At 37.6% G+C, this 25,929-nt stretch overlaps 1 protein-coding gene across 2 annotated transcripts in view; it reads left to right on the top strand.

The window, feature by feature from the left end:
• The window catches only part of SVEP1 (sushi, von Willebrand factor type A, EGF and pentraxin domain containing 1), a 167,488-nt gene that overhangs the window by 35,163 nt on the left and 106,396 nt on the right, over nt 1-25,929 (top strand). For both annotated transcript variants that reach the window (XM_008513569.2, XM_070596344.1), the window contains exons 4-5: nt 20,995-21,153; nt 22,176-22,355. In XM_008513569.2, the coding sequence (XP_008511791.2) occupies nt 20,995-21,153; nt 22,176-22,355 (339 nt within the window). The remainder of the gene's footprint in view (nt 1-20,994; nt 21,154-22,175; nt 22,356-25,929) is intronic.

Below are 25,929 nucleotides of genomic sequence, written 5' to 3'. Positions count from 1 at the left end.
TTACAGATGTGAGGACCAGATAATAAACAGATAATCCAAAGTAGGATGATGCTTTGTTCATGCATATCTCTTTCACTTGTATAATGGCAGTGGACACAGAAATCATATTTTACAGAAGTTTAAGGCTAAAAAGTCTGTGAGAAAAAGAGAATTTTAGACACAATTGTAATCCTTATAAAGCCATCCTCCAAGTGGTCCTGTCTAAGAGAGGCATTGCAGTCAAAGAAATCCAGTTCAGAAACCAAAATAAATTTCACAATAGTACCAGTCTTCTGCTTGATTTTCTCTAATTCCAAAATGGCGATATGTAGACCACAGCAGTTCTTAAAATCTCCCTTTTCTCATCTTCCTTTACCTTAGAAATCATAACTCTTCTGCACTTATCTTTTCAAATTCTTCCCTACACACACTTACACACACGCACGCTCATGTACCTTCCAAGCCCTAGCTCAGACCTTTGTCCTTCTTGCTCTCTCCCCTTCATTCTACATTACTCTTTGGGGAACCAGAAATGATGAAAGGCTAGGAACGCTTGCATATCAATCTCTTTTTTTTCGTAAATCAATGCTTTATAAAAGGCCTATGATGTATTTCTTTTTAAAAACCTACCTAACTCAGTTTTATTTACTGTAAATATTTTGTATGGCTCAGAAATTCAGGTTGGGGATTTTAACACTGTAAGATCAGGCTTAAAGGATGGAGAAAATGTTCTTTTAGGATTATTGAATTTTGGCTGAGGGAACCATACTGCCAAACTGTGGAGTCTAATGAAAAGAAGATGTTGTTTCCATTTTCAGGTCTAATATTATTTTCTTCACCCTTCATCTTTAACATAGGGCATTTGGACAATGCTGCTGCAGATGGTGATGATACCAATAATAACTGATAATGATAGTAATAGCTAATATTTAAATAGCACTAACTATATTCCAGGCATTTTTCCAAACATTGATATATATTAACTCATTTAATGTTTATAATAACTCTCTGGAGTATTGTTCCATTTTAGAGACAAGGAAACTAAAAGTCTGAGAGGTGAAGTATCTTGTCCTGGGTCACACAGCTAGGAGAGCTGGGATATGAACCCGAGTTGTTAGGCTCCAGAGTCTACAGTCGAGCCATAGAGATAGTCAGTTAGCAAATAAACACACAATTAAACATATAATTTCAAATTTTGTTAAGTATTGGTTGACCCTTATGAGGTCATCAATATTTGATCATTTTCTACCCACAAAATAGCAGCTTCATATGGTTCAACCTCGTACTAGGAAGGGAAAGAAGAAAATAAGTTATATAAATTACAAAGCTACTTTATGTTTTTAAATTAACTCATTCATAGAATAAACTTCAAGCTCCTTAGCATGGTATAAAGGCTTTGCATGATTTGACCTCTATTTACCCTTTGAGCTAAAAGCTGGAACTAGTTAGAGTTTCCCCCAAATACCACGCTATTTCATTCCTCAGACCTTTTTTCATTCTTCTGGCTTCCTTTCCCACCACACCCAACTATTGTCTTTGTTCCTACTTCATCAGACTAGTGCTTCTAACAGGCAGTGACTTTCTAATTCATTCTGTATCCTCAATGCCTGCCTTCAGAGCCTATAGTAAGTGCTCAAGGAAAAGGATGTAGGTAAGAGGTCAACTTGAACACCAGAATCTTAAGTGGACAAGAACTCCTCACTGAAATCTTGGCAATTGCCTGTTTTCCATGTCTGCCTTGGGCACCACAGGGTCTCTAGAACAAAGGCACATGGTAAGATGTTTTAAAGAATGTATTTAATTTATTTGAATGCAAAATATTTACATTTGGTTAAACTTTGTCCACAATAAAGCCAACACAGTGTACAGTTGGTTTACGAGATTAGTCATTGTTAGATGGCTAGATCATCAAATGAGTTGTGAATAGCCAGTGAACTCCTGTTGTAAATCCAAGCAGTGCAGCTGTTCTGAATTTCCCCTGAAGGGATTTGAGAGATGCCGAGTATGGAGACAATAGGCATCTTGAGGACACTGCTCCTTTGCAGAGATTGAGTCCATTTCAGTGAGTTTGGAATGATTAGCAGATTGAAAATTATAACTCAATGGGGGCCAAGGCTGAGGGCTGGATAATGAGCCAAAGCCCCAATTATATTATTTTTCATAAAAGGAGTATACGCTATAGAAATAGAAACACTAGAATCCTTATGTGGGAATATTTTATTATGCATGTAAATACATGCACGCAAATCCCTACCCCCACCCTACACTCACACACATTTTCTTGCCTAAATATTATATCATTCTTTTGGAAAGAGAAAGGACAGAGAGCTCTAGAAATTCTTGAATGGAAACCAAAACATTTGGAAATCTTGTTCTCTGAGCAGAGCTTAGCTGATTTTTTCCCCCAAAAACATCCCCAGTGGTGCCTGGTAAGGTGTAAGGAATTCAGACAATGTATTCCTATTTGCTTTTTATGAGGGAATATTGCTAGCATGTTGACACTGGTTCCCATCAACCTAAGGAGGAGGATGCATCATGGCTGCCTAGAGTAGGCTAATGTGCTCAGTTTTGTATGGAATGGGGTAGGTATTCCGTCCTGAGAGTGCATCTTCCAGTCTGTCATGATTTTATAACGGTTTTCGAAAATGCATAGAATTAGGTGTGGAATATGACCAAACTTCTAAGTCACTACATTGTATTTTTCAGTTCAGTCGTTGTATTCTTTAGCTCTGTGACTTTTATTTGGTACTTTCTTAAATTTCTATTTCTGTTGAAGTTCTCTCTATGTTCTTCTATTCTTCTCCCGAGTTTGATGAGCATCTTTGTGACCATTGCATTGAACTCTTTATCAGGTAAATTACTTATCTCCATTTCAATAAGGTTTCTTTCTAAGGTTTTTGTCATTTTTTTTGTTTGGAGCATATTCCTTGGTTTCTTCATGTTGCTTGACTCTGTGTTGGTTTCTATACATTGAACGGCCACCTCTCCCAGTCTTGAAGGAGTGGCCTCCTGTAGGAGATGACTTTTATGGTTCAACCCTGCCCTAGCTCTTGGTTGTCTCTCAAAACTTTGAGATTGTCCAAGCAGCCCATTTTATTTTAATGGCTCCCAGGAATTAAGGGTGTGCTGAGACTTGTCAGTGTCCCAAAGGGGAGAATCTCAGTCAGCACCTAGATTCAAGCTTATTGGAAGGAAGCCAGACCCTCAGGCAGCAGCTTTTAAAGTATGCAAATTTATACAGTCCTGTGGGACCCCAAGTGTAAGCCCCACTGGCCACCAGAGCCAGGCAATCTGGAAGGTTCCCTGGGTGGCAGGTGCAAAAATCGAGGCTCCACATAAGTGTATAAGCTCCTTTCTGGGAGATGTTGGCGAGCTGTAGCAAAGCAGAAAGAGTGCAAAGATGGCATCTACCTGCCTCCATTCCCTGACAGCACCTCCATAGACCCCTATTGTGTGCCAAACCTGAATTCTGCCACTGAGGCTGAAGCTCCAAGACAAGCAAATAGGCCTCTTTCACAGAAAGATGGGGATGTGTTTCAGTTGGCTGTCTGTGCAATGCCTTGGGTGTGGTTGCCTGCCAATTGTTACAGTCCCATGGGACCCAAGAACACTAGCCCCCCTGGCCCCTAGAGCCAGGCGATCAAGTGGCTTCCCCTGGGCAGCTACCACAAAAACTGGGGCACCAGGTGCATGTGAAAGCTTCCCTCCGGGAGATCTTGTCGCTCTGGAGCATGGTGGGGAGAGAGCACGAAGATAGTGCCTGCCCTTGAAGGTCTCGGAAAGGATGACAGTCAGCACTTAGATGTGTGTTTAATTAGAAGCCTCCCCTCAGGCTGCAGCTATGATGATAAGCTAATAGGCCTCCTTCACAGAAAGACTGAGCTCCTGGATCTGTTGCCTCTTGCTGTGCCCTGGAGCCGTAGCCTTTTAAAACTCTTTCTCCATTGGTTATAGTCCTGTGGGACTCCAGAGTATGGCAGAGAGAGAGGGTATAGATGGCCCCTGCTGGGGAGTTGAGGGGAAGCCTAGTGTTAAAAAAAAAAATGGCTAGAGCAAGGAGAAGGAGAAGATGGTGTGTGCCAGCCTGCAGGTTCTTAGAGGTGTGCTAAATTAGATGCCTGCCCCTCTGGCGGATACGTTAAGATTAGCAAATGAGCCTCATCCACTTGTGTGGGCACCTCTGGATCAGTTGCTTCTGCACTGAGCCCTGGGGTGTTCTTGAGCTCTTTCAGAGGAGTTTCTCAGTTCGTTATAGTCTTATGGGTCTTGTGGACACGAGCCCCATTGGGTTGCAAAGCTCAGTGTTTTGGGGGCTCATCTCACAAGTTCAGGTCTTAAAAGTTGGGGTGCCTGATGTGAGGTTCAAACCCTTCACTCCTCAGGGAGAAGCTCTGGGTTTTGAGGTCCCTCCTGATTGTGGGTTGTGCTGAGGGGATAGGGTTTAAGGTGAGGTTGTGTCTTAGTCTCTCCGACCTGCTTCGATGTGGGCCTTCTCTCATTTGCCTGAGGCATAGGGTGCTCAGACAGTTTTTAGGGTTTTTGCAGAGTAAGTTGTTCCATATGTAGCTGCAGAATCAGTGTGTCTGTGGGAGGAGGTGAGCCCAGGTCCTCCTATGTCGCCATCTTGAACCGGAGCCCCTCAAAATCAGTATATTGTGTACTTTAGAAATACTTGTAAAAGTATACCCAATATTCTAAATTTGTCAAAATAAGGTTTATGACCTGTTCCTGCTTATCATTGTAAAATCTTCCTTTTTCCATTCTTCTTTTCCCCAGCCCCATTATAAGTAACTCTTTCCAAAAACTATGAAAAGGAGACAAAAGGAAAACATTTAACATCTGCTAAATCAGTAGTCTTCAAATATTTTTGCTCAGGGAACCCATGAAAAAATATTGAAATCCCACATACCCCTTATTGATTTTTAAGTAGACATTTAAAAGTTTTTGGCAAGATTTTAAAAGATGGTGTTTCCATAGTACTGTATTGACATTTTAAAATAAAACTGTTATATCATTTTTAAATGTAGTCACTGAAATCTAAATACTATAGCAAATTTGATTGCTTCTAGTAGTGTCCATCTGCGAACAAGAACCTTTTCTTAAGGCAGAAACTTTACATGATTTCTTGGTTTCTTAGATCTCTTCCATTCTGCTTCTACCACATAATTCTTTTCTAGTGCAATCAATTTTTATATCTTTAAGCCTTTTATTGAGCACAGAATTCTACTTTTCTGCTATAAAATTTGTAGATATAATTCGAAATTAACTTTTAAATTTTCTCTGACCAAAATTGCTTTTCGATTGAGTTATTATTATGATTATTTGTCTATAATTTGTCAAACGTATTATACATTTTTGATACTTATTACACATAAAAATAAGATACTATTGGAGATTCATCTCTTAACGAGATGGATCATTAATTAATTCATGTATCCATGGATTTCTGTTATTCACTATTAGAATATGAGAACATACAGCATCAATTCCATTTTTATTTTTCATTTTTATAGGTTTTAGTGCTGAAAACCTTCTCTGTACAAATATGTAGAAGGACTTGAAAAAGTTGTGTTAAAATGACGTTACTCAATTCTTTGAGTTCCTCCAGAATTACATGCCAAAAGTTAACTGAGTTATCCATCATCAAAAAAGTATTGTAAATGATTTATTAGCTGATAATTCCCTTAAGTCCTTTTTCAATTTTATTGAAATTGAAGAATTGGAAAAACTTTTGACTTGCGAAAGGAGTTGTTACCCAATCGTTATCATCATTCACTTTCTCAAATTTCTGGGAAGTCCCCCAAAGAGACTTTACTAGGACTTATTAAAGACTACCTGTTCCTCTTTCACTTGGGAGCACCCAATTGTGTTTGGGAAAACCAAAATAGCACAAATTTTAATAAACCTTCAGCAATTCAATAGTTTTTGATAAAATTATTTTGCTTTACAATGCGCATTAATATATTCTTATCAAAATCTTAGAGCCATAGATTTAGTCTAATTTATGGACAAATATCTACCATGCAACATATTTGTGAAAATATTTTTTACAGTCAAACCTGTCCTCCAGATCAGACTTACTTTAGGAAAGAAAAAGGCTAAATAAGCTAATACACATTCCAGTGGGAAGCATATTACTTTAGAAATCTACAGTTGATAAATGAAGCAGAGTGCCTGCCCTGAGTTTGTCAGCTGGGTGAAATAAGTTGCTGTCACGTTCAATATTTCTTATGGACATTTTCTTCCTCGCTTTGCCCTCATAGGACTCCTCTAAAGAAGTGATATATTTTTTGACAGTAGTCAGGGATTGAAAAGGAAAAGTGGTAAATGAACAATGCCTTCATTCCCAGCTCTGCACCCTACAATGTATCTGCATTCAAAACATCCCAGAAATGGACCAAAATACTCCATTTCCAATGTCAGGAAAAATTGAAAGATATTAAATTGAAATATGTGAAAGACAGGGAAAGCTTCTTAGAGGACTTGTTTATTGTGCCTTAATTAAAGGAAGGTTTCCAGATATCTAGATTTTTGAATTATGCCGGAGGTTTATCACCTTGGGGCAATTCACCCGAGTAAGATTTAGAAGGGGTGAAATGTATGCATTTCTTTTGAAAAATGAAGGGCAATTGTGAAAAGGTGCCATAGACACTTTCTCTGGCACGTCCATTTAGGTAAGACTACATATGAATGCTGAGGTTCTGGAAATTGGTTCTTAAAATGATTCATGCCACATTCACACGTCTCTTGCAAAATCTTTGCTACTTATGTTCCTCATTTTCAGAAGAGGAAACTGTGTTAAAGAATGTAGGAAGTTTTCCTAGTGTCATTCAACTACAAAGAAGTTAGCCTGCAGACCCAGCTCTCTGTGATCCCAAAAATCATGCTGTCTCTGTGCCATTATGTTGCCTACAATCCATCCATAGCACTCAGTGCACAGTCATTATCTATCAAGGAAACGATCCAGAAATATTTTGCTGCTCTTTCAAGGTTACATTTAAAATAAACAGTTGCTTCTACGTTGCGGCTTAACATCCCAAATGTTTAGGGGTCTGCAGCACAGGGTTGATGCTTTCTAAATGTTAGATGATTAGCCAAAATAATAGCCAGTGTTAGCAATTTGAAAATGATAGCCCAAGCTAGAGGAAATCAGGCTCAGTGAAATCATGATGTGTTCTGTAGTATGCTACATGCTAGTGGTGCCAAGATAGACAAGATTCAGGTGTTATACAATTTGCGTTCGTAAATAGTTATTGATGGCAATGAGTGGCATGAATCCTACTTCTGTCACTGACTGTGTTTTTCTTGGCAAGTTCTTTGACTTCTTTGGACCTCAGTATCCTTGTCTATAAAATAGGGTTAATAGTAGCAGGATTGTTATAAAAATTAAATGAGATAATGTGTGTAAAAAGTTTGGTACAGTGCTTGGCATATATAAGTGCTTATTAATTTAAATTATTATGCCCAACCAGTGATGGTTCTCAATAGGGAGTGATTTTGCCTCCCAGGAGACATTTGGCAATGTCTGGAAACAATATTGGTTGTCACAGCTGGAAGGAGCTACTGTCATCTAGTGGCTAGCAGCCAGGGATGCTGCTAAACATTCTACAGTACACCAAATACCCGCTGACAAGTTCCAGATGTCAATCTCGACTGAGCTTCAGAAACCCTGTTCCATATTGACAAACTGAATTAATGCTTTAACACAAGATTCAAAAAACATTACTATATCTCTTTTTAAAGTTTTGGAAGAAATAATAAAGCCACGTGATTCTACTCGGGTGAAGTTATCTCTTGGGTGTGAACTTTGCAGCACCTTATGCTCCAACCACCCTGTACTGCCTGTGGTGGCTTAGACACTTCAAGCCTTTTCATGGCTCCACGCCTGTGAATTTTTGTCCCCTTTGCCTAGAATATCCCATGTCTTGCGTGTCTGTTCAATTCTTACCAGTCCTTCAGAATTTGCAACAAGCTCACTTCTCCTAGGAAACTTTCCCTCTATTCCTTCTCGCCCTGGCACACTTAGATCTAGATTTTTTGATTCTCTTAAATGTCATTTTTCTGTTAATGCTTCCCACATGGTATTATCATTTGGGGTAAGTCTTTCTTCTCGGATATTCTGAGAAATCCTTTGGGGCAGGATTATGTCTACGTCTCCTTTTTTTTTTTTATGGCCTCTGCTACACAGCCCATGGACTTGGAGTAAACATTAATGCATTTTGAGTGAGTGAATGAATGAGTAAATAAATAAAGCAAATACATGTTTAGATACTAGAACACAGCATATGGAAACTCTGCTTGGTTCCCAACTTCCTGGGAATTTTCCACTCCTTGTTTGGAGAAGTGAAGGTGAACTAGTCTACTGACCCTGAGAAGCACTGGCTTGGAGTCAAAGTAAGCCATCTGGAAGGCCAAGTTCAACAGTAGGAAGTGGCCAATCACACATTTATCTCTTTCATGTTATCTAGTTCCTGAGATTATTATCCAAATGTAGTTCTAAAACCATGGTATTGTGTGCCTGTGTGTGTAAAGCTATTTGCATGTCTTGGTGATTGATGGTTTAAGGTGGTGTTTTAATTCATAAAACACTACGAGACAGCATTCCGGGGTACTGTGGATTTTTACCATTTGAACAATCATTTAACGAATGTATTATTTGCAAAGCATTATTACTATACATAGCATGTTAGTGGTTGGGAAATTTTCCATTAAAACTTGAGATTTATAAATTGTGTCAAAATCTGGAAGCAATTATATGAAAATAAGTCATGAACTATAAAACAAGTTATGAGAAAAAATCAAATACACAGATACATGAAATATTGAAGATTTAACCATAAAAATTAATAAAGCAAAATTGTTCTATTTCACTATTGATATTTAATATTTTAAACAAGAGTTTATTATTTGCATGTAATTTGCATGTTTATTTGCATGTAATATTATTGTCTACCTAGAAAATCCAAGGAAATCAACTGAAAACCATAAGAATAAATAGAACAGATTTGTAAGATAGCAAGATAAATATTTCAAAATCAACAAATTTTTGTGAAGAAACATTCAGTTCAAAAAATGTGATGAAATCTCATTTACAATAATAAGAAAAATAATATATTTCCTGAGAATAAGTTGAAAGAAAATTATGTGACCTTCAAGAAGAACTATAAAATTTTATTGAAACTGATATATGAATAAGTTCAATTTGTGAATTTATACAGGAGGAATACTCCTCTTTAGTCATTCTAATGCTCCTGTATACTCTTCATCATATCCTGTTCCATGTATCCAGGTGTCTACAAAGCAATTGTAAAGGCGTGAAGAAATATCCTTGACCTCCAACCAACCACACCACTGTAGTGACCTGGATACCCTAGTCTCCAAGATGCAGTTTCTCTATCTTGGATATTTCCGGATGCACTCTGAAATTTTGCTTCTCTGCCTTTTGCTCCTTTATTCTTCATCACACTTTTTCTTTTGAGATAATTCTAGTGCCATATGCAGTTTTAAGAAATAATTCAGAGAGATCCTGTATATTATTTTTCTAGTATCTCCCAATGGTAACATCTTTCAGAACTGTAGTATAATATAGTATAGTATAATGTAGTATATTATAATATCACAACCAGGATATTGACATGGATACAGTCAAGATACAGAACAATTCCACCACCACAAGGATCCATAATGTGCTCTTTTAGAACCCCAAACACTTCCCTCCTACCCCTGCCTACCCCTACTTTAACCTTTTGCAACTGGTAATCTCTTCTCCATTGCTATAATTTTGTCATTTCAAGAATGTTATGTAAACATTCCTCTAGCAGAAGGAGGGAGACGAGGAGCATTGCCTTGTTCTTGCCAGGTGAACATAGAAATCCAGGTTCCTCACATTGCCCCCATTGACACTGATGTGTGTGTGAGGGAGATGCTCATTACTGCTGTGGGTGGAAGTTCTGGCTATTTTCTAAGCCTCCACTGATACCAGGCTGGCTGGGAGGAGTAGGAGTGCCTCTTATTGCTCCCCACATGGTCTCCACTGACACTACAAGGAGGGGACCCCTTTACTGCTTGATGGTAGTGAAAATCCTGACTCTCCACTGGGCCTACTCTGACATACTCCAATGGGACAGGGGAGGGACCCCTTGTTACTTCTGGATGAGTGTGGAAGTGAGACACAACCTTCACCCCTGTGGTCTCCATAAGCTTGAAAGACCCATCTCTCTACTTAGCCTCCTCTGATACCACTCTGGCAGAGGTGTTGGAGTGCCTCACTAGAGCTTTGCAAAAGTGGAAATCTGGGCTCCCCACTTGGCCTCTGCCTGGTATGGCTGGGGCTGGGCCACAGTTTTTCTGCAGTGTTTGGATGGAGTAGAGTTGTTGAGTAGTTATTGTCTAAAAGTGATCTATCTTACTAGGCTGCCCTTTTCTTCATCCTTTGGCTAGAGAGAGCAATATTTTGTTGTTTGGGGTTTTTTTTGTCCATTCCTATTGGTGTTTCTGGGTTGTCAGCTTCTTCAGCTCTAAGTCTGAGATATGTGAGGAAAAAGGAAACCCCAAACTTAGCACTAAGCCAGTCTTTGGGTCTCAAGGTCCCAGATGGTCTACTCCATCTTCTGTCTACTTCCGGAAACAGAATCCTCTTTTTTGTGTGTGCATCATTTCTTCTCTGTTGACAGGTTTTTCCATGTTTGTTGTATCCAACAGTGATATTGCTCTTTGTGTGTTAACTTATTTAGGGACACTCTGTGTGGACACGTGGTGCTGTCAGTTTTTCCCATGTCTTATGCCTGATGATGACTTTTATTTCCACGGAAACCAAAAGTAAAATGGAAAAAAATAGTTAATGGCCAATAAATCAAGGATAACAATTTTAGAAAGAGTTATGGAGAAAAACATAAAAGCAATTAAGCAAAAAAACCCCAAAGCATTAATTAATCGTAACTCAAACTTCTTAAATCATCTTTATGTATAGGGATATATGGGAGTGAGTGAATCATACCATGTGTTCGAGAATTAAATGTTGTTGTCCTTCAGAATTGTTCTCCACAAAGTGATCTTGTCACATACACTAACTTAGAACATTGTCATTGTTCTCATTGTTTTAAGGATAAAGTACTAGCTTTTGAATGTGGCGTATCCAGCCTTGATGGTTCTGGCACTCACTTTTCTAGGCTCACTTCCCTGTACTCCAGCCAGAGGGAACCCCTCAGTCTTCAAGAAAACCCTCTCTTGCCTCTGGGTCTGCATCTGTTGATCCCTCTGTCTGGAATGCCATCACCCTGCTCCCTACACCTTCCCTCACTTCTCTGCATGATTCTGGTCTCACCTCTGAAATCAGTTTGACCAACAAAATTTACCTGACCTCCTCACCCCTGCCCCAAGTCTGGATAACATCCCTCTTATGTGTTGTCATATATGTACAGTAGTCCCCCCTTATCTGTGGTTTTGCATTCCACAGTTTGTTGGTTGACCACAGGTGGTTGACTACATCCGTACAGAGGGTCAAAAATTTTTAATTTTACAACTACTTGGCTACAAACATGATTACCCATGCTGTTGTTGTGGAATAACCAGTTCTCCAGTTGGTTACATAATATAGAGAAAGTCAGACAGTGTCAGAGCCAGTAAGAATTAGCAGAATTCTCATCTGGGGATTCTCACTTGATCCTCTGCACCACACCCTACTTTAATGGATGAAGTGGGAGAAAGGTGGTGACATGGTGAAATTTAATGTGTTGAAAGCATTGCAATTGCCAAAGTAAAATGTTTGCAATTTTATTTACACACAGATTATTCAGAAAATAATCCAAACATTTTAATATGGGAATAAGCAAAAGAAATTGCTAGTTGAGTGGCATACTTCAAGGTGCAGTAGATTAGACCACACAGATCATCAGAATGGGCGCCAGGCAGAATGGATCATTCTGAATCAGGTTTTATGGAAACTGCAGAAGGAAATCATTTAAATCTGTCCCTTGACCTTTTGAACTATTTGTCTAAAATCTTTTACGTCCTTTGGAAGATATGGTTCTTGCACAGTACTTGTCTTAAACTAGCTTGTTATGAAATAGAGCTATAATTACTATAAAGAAGTCAGAATGTGTGTCATGAACCAAGAATTATGATTAATCTAGTTCTAATCAACTGAGATTGAATGAAAATAAAAATGAAGTGACATATATGATATACAAAATACCATAGCTGTTCAAAAAGTATTTACTTTTAGTTGTGGAGGTAATAGGAATTGAACTGGGTTTTAAAGGATTAGGACAGTTAGAAATGAGGATACTGTTGTGGAGAATGGAAAGTACAGACTTGTGATGGGGACTGGAGGTAGCTTGTATGGATGGGAAAGTAGGCTAAATCTGTAGAACTAGTGGGATTCAGGGCAAGGAAGGTAAAGAGTAGGGACAGAATTATACTGGGACTTGAATTCCAATCTACAGAGATAGCCTTGGGTTAATTGGCAACTACAAGCCATTAAAGAGTTTTGCGCAGGAAAATGGTATGATCAAAGCTGTGTTATAGGAATATTAATTTGGCATCTGTGGCCAGAAATCACTGAATCTGAAGTAACCTAGAAGAAGAGATGTATGGTTAGAGATTACAGAATCAATCAGGTCATAAAATAATAAGGTCCTAAATTAGTGTAGCAATAATGAGCATGGACAACAGCAACTGATATAATCCACATTTCCAAACCCCCAAAGGCCTTCAAGTCTTATTGAAGTGAGGTAGAAAAGATGGGGAAAGAAAAGGATCAAAGGCAACTATGGCCTGAGACTTTAGTCATAACTTACCACTCTTTATAGGACCCAAAGGGAAACAGATTTGATCACAAACACCAAACTATACTCAGAATCTTTCTTCCTTTCTGACTGCTAAGGTCAAGTGTTATTAGGTCCAATGTGTGCCATTCTCTCATTGCTTAAGACTGCCTAATATTCAGCAGATATGCAGTACAGTTGTAAAAGTTGTTAAAATATTGAAATACTTATGTACTGGTTGGTAAAAATCTGCTGCCCCAAGTCCCTTGATTGCCCTTTTAATGATCTGACCCATTTTCCAGGCTCACTGGCTTATCCCACAATCCAGCACCTAGAGAGGTAGCATCAGGCACATAAGTGGGCATGCAGAAATCTGCTTGATGCTATAGCTAATGTCTCTTCTCATCGATCAATGATATGCCATCCTGGGTTGTAATATTTTGAATGTTATGGCTAGGATGAAGTTTTCTCCTGGAAGGTTCTCAAGTTCTTCAAGCAAATAGACTTCTGTTAGGCCTACACATGTCTGAATCTCAGGGATAGATCCATGCTAGGTTCAAGTTGAAACTCTGTTGCACTGAAGTTCACAGGATTTCACATCTAAATAATGGTTAATTGATAATTTTAAAAACAGTTAATACCGAGTCCTAAGGAGAGTACAATAAGATATGTACTTTTATTCCTGAAAATGGGAATATAAAGTAATAGACAATAGGCTAATGAGTTTGAAAAGTTAATGTTATTTTGCCTAAGAAAAATTTTTTAAGTGGAAGAAAGATATAAGGGAATGAGATGATTATAGAAAACTTGTTTATCATTGTAAAAAATTGGGATCAATCTGAATATCAAACATTAAAAAAATAGTTAAGCCAGAGTGGTTTAGCTTATGATAAATTTTATTTTTGTCTTTATACAATTCTGAGTTGTTAGCAATTTTGGAAAGAATAAATAAGGTTAAAGATAATCCTAAAATCTCCAGAGGCCTTTCCTAAAAGTGCATGCCCACAAAGCTTTTGGGCCTTTTTTTAATGATCTTTATTTTTATTTTATTTTTTGGGAGGAAGGGATTCTTTTTCATTTATTTTATTTATTTATTTTTATTGAGGTAACATTGTTTTATAACATTAGATAAATTTCAGGGGTACATCGTTATATTTCGATTTATGTATAGATTACACCATATTCACCACACAAAATGTAATTTCCATCTGTCACAGTCCACATGTGCAAAGGTTTAATTACAAAACTCAGGATGATCTCACATTTCTTATCCAGACAGTGGACACCTTAAGAATATAGAGTTTTCAATGAAAAAAGACTTTGCCTTAATATTCTTTACTCAGCCAGGTTGTATTTATGTGTGATTCTATGTGCATATACATGTGTGTACACATATATTAATTCTTAACATATGACAATTTTGAGGGTTTTGGCTTTGGTTTTTGATAGACTTGTCCTAATCCATCAGTAATTGCCTTTCTAGTCTGAGCAGATGCTTAAATTTGCAACATGGCATCCTGCAGCTTGGGTGCCATTTGCTGCTATGGCACCACAGACTTGCTCAAATTCACAATTTTGTCCAAGTAGTCTGTCTTCCAGCCAAATGAGCTAATCAATACCAGGGAGATTGGCAGGATGCTAATTCATTTCACACAGATTCAGATGTGCAGAATCCAGGGCAGTTAAAAGTCTCCTCACCTAATTCATTGATCAAAAAAGAATCTGGGCTGTCTGATAGAAAGAAAATCCCTTGTATGCATGCATTGGTCCTTGTGTTGTATTTGTGTAAATGTTGGCTGCGCATGGGGAAAACTGGTTCTCTTCTAGTGCAAGGGATCCTGTGCTCAAAATCCTAGCACCACTATTTGTAGGAACAGATTCCTTATTCAAAACAAATGCATAAAGTTGAGAAGAAGCATAATATTGTAATAATAGCGAGCCTTTCTCTGGGGGCCCAGATTCTTGCGGGGTTCTCTACCTACGTATAACAGAAACTGGGACTTTGAGTTGCGCAATTCCTGGCAACATTGTAATTCACATGAATTGGCACCCTTGGAGTTGTGTAGTGCACAGCCTGAATCTAGCTGATGCAATGCCCTAAAACTATATTCTTTAAAGAGACTCATTAACTTTTAAAGAGGAATTGTTCAAGGGACAGAGGCTCTTCATATTTATAGAGATTTTCAAAAAATTAATCAGATTATGTATAAGGAGGAGTTTTATAAAATGTTAAGTTACTGTATAATATATATTATCAATATTAACTAAAGTACTTATCTAAGGAATTGATGCTTAGGGGATAAGATAGATTAGAGAGAATGGAGACTTCTTTGTATTTTACAAATTCCAAACTGGTTGATGTTTTATTTTATTTCAAAGAATTGCATTATCAGCTAAAGAAGAATCTAATGTTAGCACAACATGATAACTTCAAGAGTCACACTTCCAGTAATAGTAGCTGATAACCGCCAAGATGTTTCTGAAAAGAGAAAGTGCTTATTTTATCAACAACAAAAAGAGCAATTAGGAAATAATATTTGGTACATTTCCAGGGGGGAGATATTTCGTATTAAAAAGAAAAAAAATACCCCAGCCCTTACCATCACTTGTGAAACTTGTTCAAACCAAAGTTTATTTCATCTTTTCAACTTTTTCTTGGTTTTAGATGAGGAATTTTCCCCCTTGGGAATCAAAGAAGTTGATTACACCTCTCCCACTAGAATTGTGCAATGCCTTTAAATAGTTCTCCTGAAGTCTGTTTTCCATTATCATTTGAATTTCACAATACATTTCCAAATGCGCTTTTGGATATTTTTATCCAAAACACTGTTTTCCAGTGTTATAAACTCTTGATTACTCAAAATGTTTTGGAGGGTATAGTGCAAGGTTGGTTCCTTTTTATACTATATTATTTTTAAAATAAATTATAAAATCCGTAGACAGAATCTGACTGGTCATATGGAAGATTTCTTTAACTTACTTTTCAGTACTCTTCTATTTATAGAATCATCAGATGTTAGCACTGGAAAGGTCATAGACATGATTAATTGTAACTTCTGTATTTTGTAGGAAAAGAAAGTCACTTGCCGGTGACCCCATCACTTATTAGTGGAAGAGCCAAGATTGCAACTCAGTTGTCTTGACTCCAAGTCTGATGTCCTTTCACTTCATCCTACTGTTAGTCTCTCTCCCTTGAGTCTTCCCTCCACACTAAACACACCCTCTACTTTCCAGCAGAGCTTGTTTTTTCTTGCCTTTCTTTGGTTGAGTGACTGCTGGGTCAGGCAATGGGATGGGCAGTGGCAGAGTCAGATAACTGGGAGACTGAATTCACAAAAACATGTTACCCACTGAGAGAAAGAGACAAGTGCATATATCACACACAGTGTAATATGTGCCAGAGCAGAGGGAAGGGTAATGTAGTCTGGAGGCACAGAAATGAAGGCGATGAAAACTGTCTGAAAAAGTTGGAGAAGCTTTGAAAAACGAGCTAGTCTTGAAGGATGCTGGAGGTTCACTCAGAGAAAGGAAAGGCTATGCAAAGGCAGAAGCTGAGTGGAAGTTGGAAAGGGAAAGAAAGGGAAGTAATATTTACCAAGCACCAGAGCATCTACTGGGCACAACAAACTTATAAAAGAAATTCTCTCTTTGATTGGCAAGAAAATTAAGAGTTGGGGACATTATTCTAACATTTACTGAACGCCAACTACATGCCAGTCATTGTCGCTCTATTTACATTATTTCAATTAATCATAACAAATTTATAAGGGATGTACCACTAATATTACACACAAAGAAACCAAGTCTCAGAGAAATTAAGTAAATTTCTCAAACTCCTAAATCCAGTAGATTGAGATAGGGAGGTGCAGTGCAAAACCAGGCTCTACTTGATTCTGAAGCAGGTTCTAACAAGGAAGTGAAATTCACAGGTTCATTAGCTGACAGGCGGGAAGGTTACAGACAGATCAAAGATGTCTTTCTATGTCAGAGTGAAGAGAGAGAGCCTCATCCTGTTGGTGCAGTTTTTAGGTAGAAAGCGATTTGATCAAATTTATATTTTAGGAAAATGTTCAGGCAGCAACATCTAAAATGGACTGAAGGGTAGAGATGAAGGTTGAGGGAGTAGAAAGAGGACTTTGCTAAAAACCTGGATGAGAGATGTCACGTTCATATCTAAGATAGGAGCTGATGGAGGGGAGGGGAGGAAATGCAGAGGATTTTTAAGGAGTTGTTTAAAATCCAAACAACATGATTTTCATTTGGATATTGAAGGAGATAGAGAGAGAAGTAGGAATCAAAATGATGTCTGAGAGTAGAGAACCAATAAGAGTGAGATGAAATAGAGGATTTGAGACGATGACTCTTTTATATGTAATTTTTATATACTTTTAATTGTTTTTACACAAGTAATACCTATTCAGTGTAGCAAAACTAGAAAATGTAGATCAGCAAAAATAAACCTTCAAACCTCGTAATTCTGCCATGAATGTGTACCATGTATGCATATCCTTAAAGATCATTTCCTTTGTCTCATATATGTATTTATTAGCCAAAGAGGATCAGACAACACGTATAGTCTTTGAAACATGCTTTTTGTACGCCAGCTACATAATTTGAGTGACTTTCCATATCAAAAATTATATTTTTATGGTTAATATTCCATTGGATGGATGTATCATAAGAATTTAACTAACTCCCCATCTCTAGATGATTGTGTTGTCTCCAATGCTGTGTAATGATGCATAACAATTATACATACATTTTTGCTTGCTTTTATTTGGGACAAATTCTTAGAAATGAAACGCTCTATCAAAGGGAAAACTCCCTTTGGGGCTTTTGATGTCTACCCTCAGATTGCCCTGCAGAGTAGGAGAGAACCTGTTTCCCCACGTGCCTGCTGGCAATGGGTATTAACATCCTTTTAAAAATTTGCCAAGTTAAAAGGTAGCCACTAATTCGCATTTCTTTATTATGAATGAGGCTAAACAGTTTATCCTTTGATTTTTGGTCGTTTACATTTCTTCTTCAGTAAATTTGTAGTTCTTGTTCTTTGTCAGCTTTTCTACTGGAGTATTCATATCTTTTCATGTATTAGAAAAAGCTCTTTACATATTAAACTTCTGTTTCTCCTTAAGATAGGAATTTGTTTGCTTTGTGAAGATTTTTGAAATATTTAACATATTTTGTACATCCAGTTATTTTAACCTGTATATCTAACTTATTTGTGGTTTATATCTTATCAACAGGGTTAAATTAACCCATTATTACTATTTATAATGGCTGATATGTTTGGTTTTACTTCCATAACTTTAGTTTGTGCTGTTCTGTTTTAAATTCTTTCTTGCTGTTTCTTTTATTTCCTATATTTTTCTATCTTTTTTTCCCAATCTACTGATTTGGAGGTTATACATTTTTTTCTGTGTATAGTTAGGTGTATTTTTTATATGCAAATTTGAACCTGTATTTTTCTTTTAGTTTTATCATATTGGGGTAAATGAAAAGAAATGAGAAATGCACCTTCTTCCTCTTTCCACCCATCTCCTGGTTTCTCTCATATTTTAAACTTTTCTTCTTCATATTGTGCAAAGATGATTATTTTCTTCCATAGAGCATATATTTTTTCTTTATAAGAAGGGACTTTAGTTGATATTTGTTTTCATTTTCACAATTATTTTAGCAAGATATTTAGCAGCATACTATATGTTCCACCTCTTTCCTAATCCCAAGCAATTTATTGGATGCAATTTTTTCCCATTCTTGAGTTCTTTATTTAGATTTCTTCCTCAGTCAATGAAATATATCTTTATTTCCGGAAGCCACACACATCCTTGAAGGTCTTTCTCTTCCCTCATATTTACCCATAGCTTGCTGAGATATAGAATTTTGGGTTCATAATATTTTTTCCATATAGCTGTATATCTTACTCCATTCTTTCTCCTGGCATTTGATTTTGCACAAGAGAAATGAAATATCAGTTCAATTTTCCCATTTATAAGTATCTTGTTTTTCTTTCCCAGATGCTTGTAATGCTTTTCCTTCATCCTGGATGTGAATCAATTTTTATTAATTTTGCCTGAAACTTGATGAGTTTTTTGTGCTAAAGCTTTAAGTAAAGAATATATTCTTGCATGAATAGCACAACTATTACTTCTCCTGTGTCTACTCAGTTCTGTTCTGGAGTTTTCTTTTTACTGCCTCCAGTAACAATTTTAATTTTACCGTTATAATTTATATTTTCTTTTCCATCTCTGTTTATCTTAATCATTTTCCCTTACCCAGCTGCTGACTTCTGTTTAAAGGACATCATGTTGTTTTGCATGTTCTTGAGGATCTGTGCAAATATTTACTGAAATTTTTGTAGACAGAAATATTCAGTAATATGAATAATTCAATAATGATTCACTATTTAGTAATACGATGCTTTGAAGCAATGTTCCCTTTCTTTATCCTGAAGTATTTTTTATAAGTCACATATCATTATAACTATTTTTAAAATGTTTCTCTCATTCTTAAATTGTCACAGATCTATCCAGATCTAGAACTTTCTACCACATAGCATGGGAAAATGTTTTTAAATATAATCAAGAATTTTAGAAGATGTTGTTTTTTCTAACAATTACATTATATTATGCATCTTGTCTCTTAATAATGATTGTTTACATTTTTAGCATATTATAATGATGAAAACAAGGACTTTAGCATCCAAGAGACCTGGATTTGAGACACAGCACATGTGGTGGTAAAGAACTTGGCTTCTGGATCCAAATTATCTTGGTTCGACTCCCAGCTCTGCCACTTACTCACTGTGTAACTTTACCAAGTTATTTAACCTCTTAGTGCCTTAGTTTTCTCACCTATAAAATAGGATTAATAAAATTATTTACTTCATAGGTTTTTAAGGAAATTGAAAAGCTAATATTTATAAAATACACAGAACAGTCCCTGGGGCATAGTGAATGCTATATATATAAATTTGCTTTAAAATTCTAGCTCTAACCTCCCTCTCAACTTTGTTGCAAACCTCAAACTGATCTAAAAAAAAGAATGAAGTCTTTTTGAAAAATAAATGAATAAGCCAGAGCTTATCTACCCAGAAATAGGTATAGACAATGACAACAGGAAGAAGAAAGGAATGTGCTACCATTTAAAAATATTTGACTTACTAACTTACAACAAGATAATTGTAATTTGAATTTTCGACATAAAGAGGTAATAAACCAATGTTAAGTACTAAAAAAATTCTAGTTCTGTCACCTGCTAGCTTAGTAATTTTAGTCAAGTAGTTGAATCTGTCTCCATTTTCTCATTTTACAATGGATATAATAATATGAGTATAATTAATGCATTTATTGATAATACTTATTAGTACTTATTAATACTATGAGGATTAAAGGAGATAATTTGTATAAAATATCATCACATAAGTGTACATTATTTGGTTTCTACATGCAGGCTGGGACTCTACGACATTTAATTGGCTTAACTCAGACTGCAAATCCCTTTCTGCCACAATTTCTCTAATATTGAATTTTTAATTTGGGGTTACTTTACAGATGTGTAACTGCAGAGACAGTAAGTACAAACTCAAAGCCACACTGTCAGTGCAGAGGGAAGATAGGAAGCAAGGTCAATTAAATCCTGCTTTTAATCTTTTTTTTCTTGAGCCTGAGAAAAGCAGGGTCTTTAATTCTTTTTTCTTCAAAGGGCCTATTTCCCATCAGTTGGATTATTTCCCTTAAGCCCTTCACTTTTCCTACCCTTTGTCGAGTGCTTTGAACAGAAACAATGGGCTAAGTGCTTTTTGAGTATCTACAGTTCCTCTCTTCTGCTGGGAGAGGGTGCTGGGGGTGCCGTGGGGGAGGGGAGCTGGCCAGGTGGGGGGCGGTGGAGTATGGCGTATAGCATGTTTATCAAGATTTTTTTTGTGTCAAGTATCATTGATTCCTTTTAGTCCCATAGCATACATTGCTACTTTGAATTTTGCCACAAATAAGCCCAGACATATCATGCTGCATTGTGTTGTGATTGTAACTAATTGTGGGACATAATAGGCCATTGTACAACCTGCAAATAACAAACTGCATCACTCTTTTGAAGAAAAAAATCTTGGTTTCTCTCTTTGCTTGAATTTTACTATTATTTCTTTAAAAAGCTGTTGTTTGGATTTTCCCCCTAATTAGTTTCAAAAATGTTAACTCTCAATTGATGTACCACATAAGATGGACTTCCCTGAGTCACTCTCTGCCCACAGCTTGCCCATCAGGGACATACAAATCAGAAGGTTCGCCAGGAGGAATCAGCACTTGTCTTCCATGTCCTGATGAAAATCACACCTCTCGACCTGGAAGTACGTCCCCTGAAGACTGTGTCTGCAAGGAGGGATATCGAGCATCCGGCCAGACGTGTGAAGGTAAGTCTCCCACCGCTGGCAGATAGGAAATATAAAAGCTGATCTCTGTTAGGGAAATAACGCCAGTGTTTTCATCCAGTTCATTTAGAATGATCTTTAAGATTCCTTTCCCTAATCATCTTTGGGGGGAATCCTTTGCTTTTATTACATAACATTTCTTCATATCTTGCTCTGGAGAAAGAAGATCTGAGACCCCAGGAGTAGTTTAACTATGAAACCAGAAAGATTTAGTACTTGGAAAAGATCTGAAAAGAATCTAAAAGAAAAAAAGGCACAAATTTAACAACAAATTTGAATAACAAATAAGCTAGTTTGGGCCCTGGTGATAGTTAAATCCATTTAAAGAAAATTGTTTATGAGTAAAGTGTCTCAATATTATTCATATCAAAAACTGAAAATGTTTATGGGCCAGCCCAGTGATGTAGTGGTTAAGTTCTCATGCTCTGCTTTAGTGGCCTAGGGTTTGCTGGTTGAGATCCCCAGCACAGACCCACAAAAGACTCACCAAGCCATGCTGTGGTGGCATCCCACATACAAAATAGAGGAAGATTGCCACAGATGTTAGCTCAGGGCCAATCTTCCCCACCACAAAACTAAAAATGTTTAATTAGCCCATAACGTGTATAAAAAGCTGTGGCTGCTGGGATTTGTAGCACAATATGCTGGCCTTAATGGTTCTTTATCTCATGCCACCTTAATTAAGAATGAAAATAGCTAATAACATGTGGAGGTCAAGAGCTAGAAAATGTATCCACAAAGATATCAAAATTAGAAGAATTTAGGGCTTAAAAAATGATATTTAGTCTGTATTTAAAATTTAATTGGGAATAAATACCTAATAGGAGTGAGATGTAAGGCTTCTTCTTCCAGATATGCTCTTAGAATTTCAAATGCAGTAAATAGGGATACTGTGAGTAATTTAGCTCTATGTATAAAATGTCCTCTTAAAAAAGAGAAAAATGGAAGATGCTTTATAGACAAAGGCTAACTTTACTTTTTTATCTTATTTCTGTAAATGTTAGTTGTTCACTGCCCTGCCCTGAAGCCTCCTGAAAACGGTTATTTTATCCAAAACACTTGCAACAACCACTTTAATGCAGCCTGTGGAGTCCGATGTCACCCTGGATTTGACCTCGTGGGAAGCAGCATCCTCTTGTGTCTACCCAATGGTTTGTGGTCTGGTTCAGAGAGCTCCTGCAGAGGTATGCAAACTGCCAGTTCACGTTGTTTATTGATTGTCTTGCTTGATTTCCTTGATTTAAATTCTAATGGAGCAGTAAATTCTTAGTTTCTTTTCATTTCATAGACCACAGACCACAGAAAGAGAAAAAATTATAGGAAGTTTGAAGTCAGAACTACTAAGTTCAATTGACCACATCATCATAAACGATGCCCTTTATGCGCCTTTTATGACCAAGCAAAGGAAGGGCCTGCCTGGGAAATGAGTGGACAGGTGACCCCAATCCTCAGATTTCCAGCAGCCAGAGGCAGGGTGCCAGGGAGAGTGTGAGAATGGTCAGAGTGGGGGCTTTGATGCTGACTGGGACTGCAGAACTTAGGGAACCACACCAGTATTCTGCTATAAGAGCAGTTAACCAACTGGTACGTCTTCAGCCTTCACTTGGAAGAGACAACGTGCTATAGAAAGTGGCAGTGTGCTAAAGTGAGATCTCAAGGAGCCTGGTCAGGCCAATAAAAAAGGAGACAGTACCTCAGGTAGAACCTCAGGCACCCCCATCAAATACAGAGAAACAACAAACAGAATGATACCTCAGTTTACCTCCTCTCTTGCCATCTCTAAGACTTACTTTCCTCCTGCTTACAACTGTTGCACAGCAACTTCCTAAGGTTTCACAAGTAGGGTTGGAAGGGAAGATTACTAAGAAAAAGGAAGAAGGGAACAAGGAAAAGGACTTGAGAATGCCTGCCCACGAAGCTTCTGAATACAGTGTTTACTGCCTACCTAGGGCAGCCAGATGAAATACAGGATGCCCAGTTAAATAGGAAGTTTAGATAAGCAACAAATAATTTTTTAGTATAAGTCCCATATAAGATTTGGGACCTACTTATAATAAAAATTATTTGTTGATTTTCTGAAATTCAAATTTAACTAGCTATCCTAATTTGCTTTTTTCTTTTTTTTTTTTTTTTTGCTAAATCTGGCAACCTTGCCCTGACCACGTCCCCTAGGCATCCTTTGGCAATATGCTTTGCTGAGGATTTGACTTCCTCAAGACCCCAAGTCACTCAGCTCAGTCTTTTAGAATTCTCTTGGCTCCCACACCCCTAGGGAAGCCCACCTACTCACCACTCCAAGGTCCATGGTGAACCCCAAGTGACATCCACTGTTTGTATTTATCAGCTACCAATACTGAACCTGTCTATAAATATGAATTTGCTTACATCAGGTCCCATTCCAGACTCTTATCTATATTTACAAAAAGAGAAAGAATAAGTAAATTGAACAAAGGAGATCAGAAAGAAAACGGAAAAAAACAAAATCACTGAGATTCAAGGGCAATTACATTGCTAAAATAAGACCAGGATCCAAGAAATGAGAGAAATCTGAGCGCAAAAAGATTTCTTAGGGAAAAGAACGATTGCTGACACAATGACTAGACATGGTTAAAAGCCAAATTAATAGATTAGAAAACTCAAGAAATTTTTTCTGAAAATAGAGCAAACTTTCAAAGATTAAAACAAATTATGAGAGAATAAAGTGACATGAGAATAGTCATAGGAAATAGTCTTTTTTCAATATTAGGAATCCCAAGAGAGAATGGAGTGGAGGACAAGCACTAATAGAAGATCAAAGAATATATCCCCAAGCTGAAATCCTGAAAATATACACAACTAAAATCTTTGATATTCAGTTTGAAATCACTTACTGAGTGCCAGAAAAAAATATTAAAAACACATCTGTGTCTGGAAATAATCTTAGTGAAATTTCTAAATGCCCTGGAAAAGTAGGAAATTGTGCCTGTTTCACGGTTAGAAATAAATAACATTACCTACAAAGGAAAGAGAATCAGTCTAGCCTTGAGCCCTTTGTTAGCCATTCTAACTATTAGAAGATAAGAATTGTTTCCAGGATTCCGAAAAAAAAGACTTAGACTCTGGATTTCTAAACTCAGATAAGCTACTGTTTACGTGGGAAGACAAAGGACAGACATTTGCAGTAATGTAATCTCAGTGGTAAAAAGCCTATTACTAAAGAAGTTACTCATAGAAAACTTCTTAGATCTATTCCTGTAAAGTCAATAGTTATAAACTCTGTGTAAACTTTCTGCCCCTTCTTCCACCTCATGGCAGAGGGTAGAAAACATTCCATTGTACCCTTCGACTTATTGGCCTTCCAAAGAATAGTGAGAAAAGCAGGTGGACAGCCCCTTTAGGATAAGGTCCGGCCCCAGCCTCTCCCCAATTTCATAATCTACATCCCAACCTTCGCATCCTACGCTGTGTCAGGGTCAGGGTCAGTCGGGGAAGCATGGTTACCATGCGTGTTATGGGATAAGAGACTTTGGAATTGGACTTTACACAATCTTGGAATGAGCTGCGAATGGAAAGTCCAGAAAGAAGATGGAACATCAGAAGAGTTACTACAGACTCCATCTGAGAAACCAAGCCCACTCAGCCACTGAAGTGGAACCACAAAGGAGAAACATGTTGATAGGTCTAAGAGGAGCATCCCCTCTGTGTAACCACACCCCATGGCTCTACAGCCAAAAACCTGGCAGTGAGCTTGAAGCCACCTGTTGTCAACAGGGTCAGCAGTGGGTATGTGCAAGGAAGGCGAGCAAAGACAAGCTGGAACCCACTGGGCATGTCTGTATTTGTCCATTGCTGAGTCTGACTACAATGATCACTGCTTCACTTCCGCCTTCCAAAATCTAATGCAAGTTCTTCTTTTGACCAACTGTAACCTCGCCCATAAAAAGAGATTCTGTCAACATGCTTCCCAACTTAATGAACTTGTTACAATATAAACCACCACACTCACTTTTTAAAGTTGTCTTTTCTGTCACCTCTGCTAGCCTGTGAGTTCATTATGAGCACATAATGTATTTTCCCCCTCAATCCTTGGTTATAGCTCTCATGAGTGATTGAGAACTTGAATTTAACAAATACATATATTGATAAGTGCATTAATAAATAGGTATATCGATAGTCTGCTTGTGTCACTTCCCATTATGCATTCACATTTTTAAAAAGCAGGCTTGTTCTCTTTTATGTACTTTCAGTTGATAGTCCAATATAAATAAAATAATTTTAATCAAAGTAAGAGATGTTACAGGACTGTGGATCTTCCTAAGATTCCTTCAATTTCATCCCCAAAGCTACTACCTAATTTACTAGCGTGCAAACTTGTCCTAAATGAAGACACTTTCTCAGGCCCCGTCCTCTAGCTTATCATTAATGGATTTAGTTAGTTGAGATATTGTTCTGTGAAACATATTTTTGTTAGTGCTATGGAGTCGATTCTGACTCCTAGTGACCCTGTGGACAGCAGAGCGGAACCCTGCCTGGTCTTTTTGCGCCATCCTCTCACCTTCCAGCGCTATATCCCACAGTGCTCTGCTGCCATTCATAGGGTTTTCATGGCCAATTGTTTTCAGAAGTGGGTAGCCAGGTCCTTCTTCCTAGGAAGTCTTATTCTAGAAGCTCTGCTGAAACCTGTCCACCATGGATGACCCTGCCAGTGTTTGAAATACCAGTGGCATAGCTTTCAACATCACAGCAACATGCAGACACCACAGTATGACAACTGACAGA

This window comes from Equus przewalskii, chromosome 26 (genome assembly GCF_037783145.1).
Source record: "Equus przewalskii isolate Varuska chromosome 26, EquPr2, whole genome shotgun sequence".
Lineage (NCBI taxonomy): Eukaryota > Metazoa > Chordata > Mammalia > Perissodactyla > Equidae > Equus > Equus przewalskii.
This window is presented reverse-complemented; position numbering and strand designations above follow the sequence as displayed.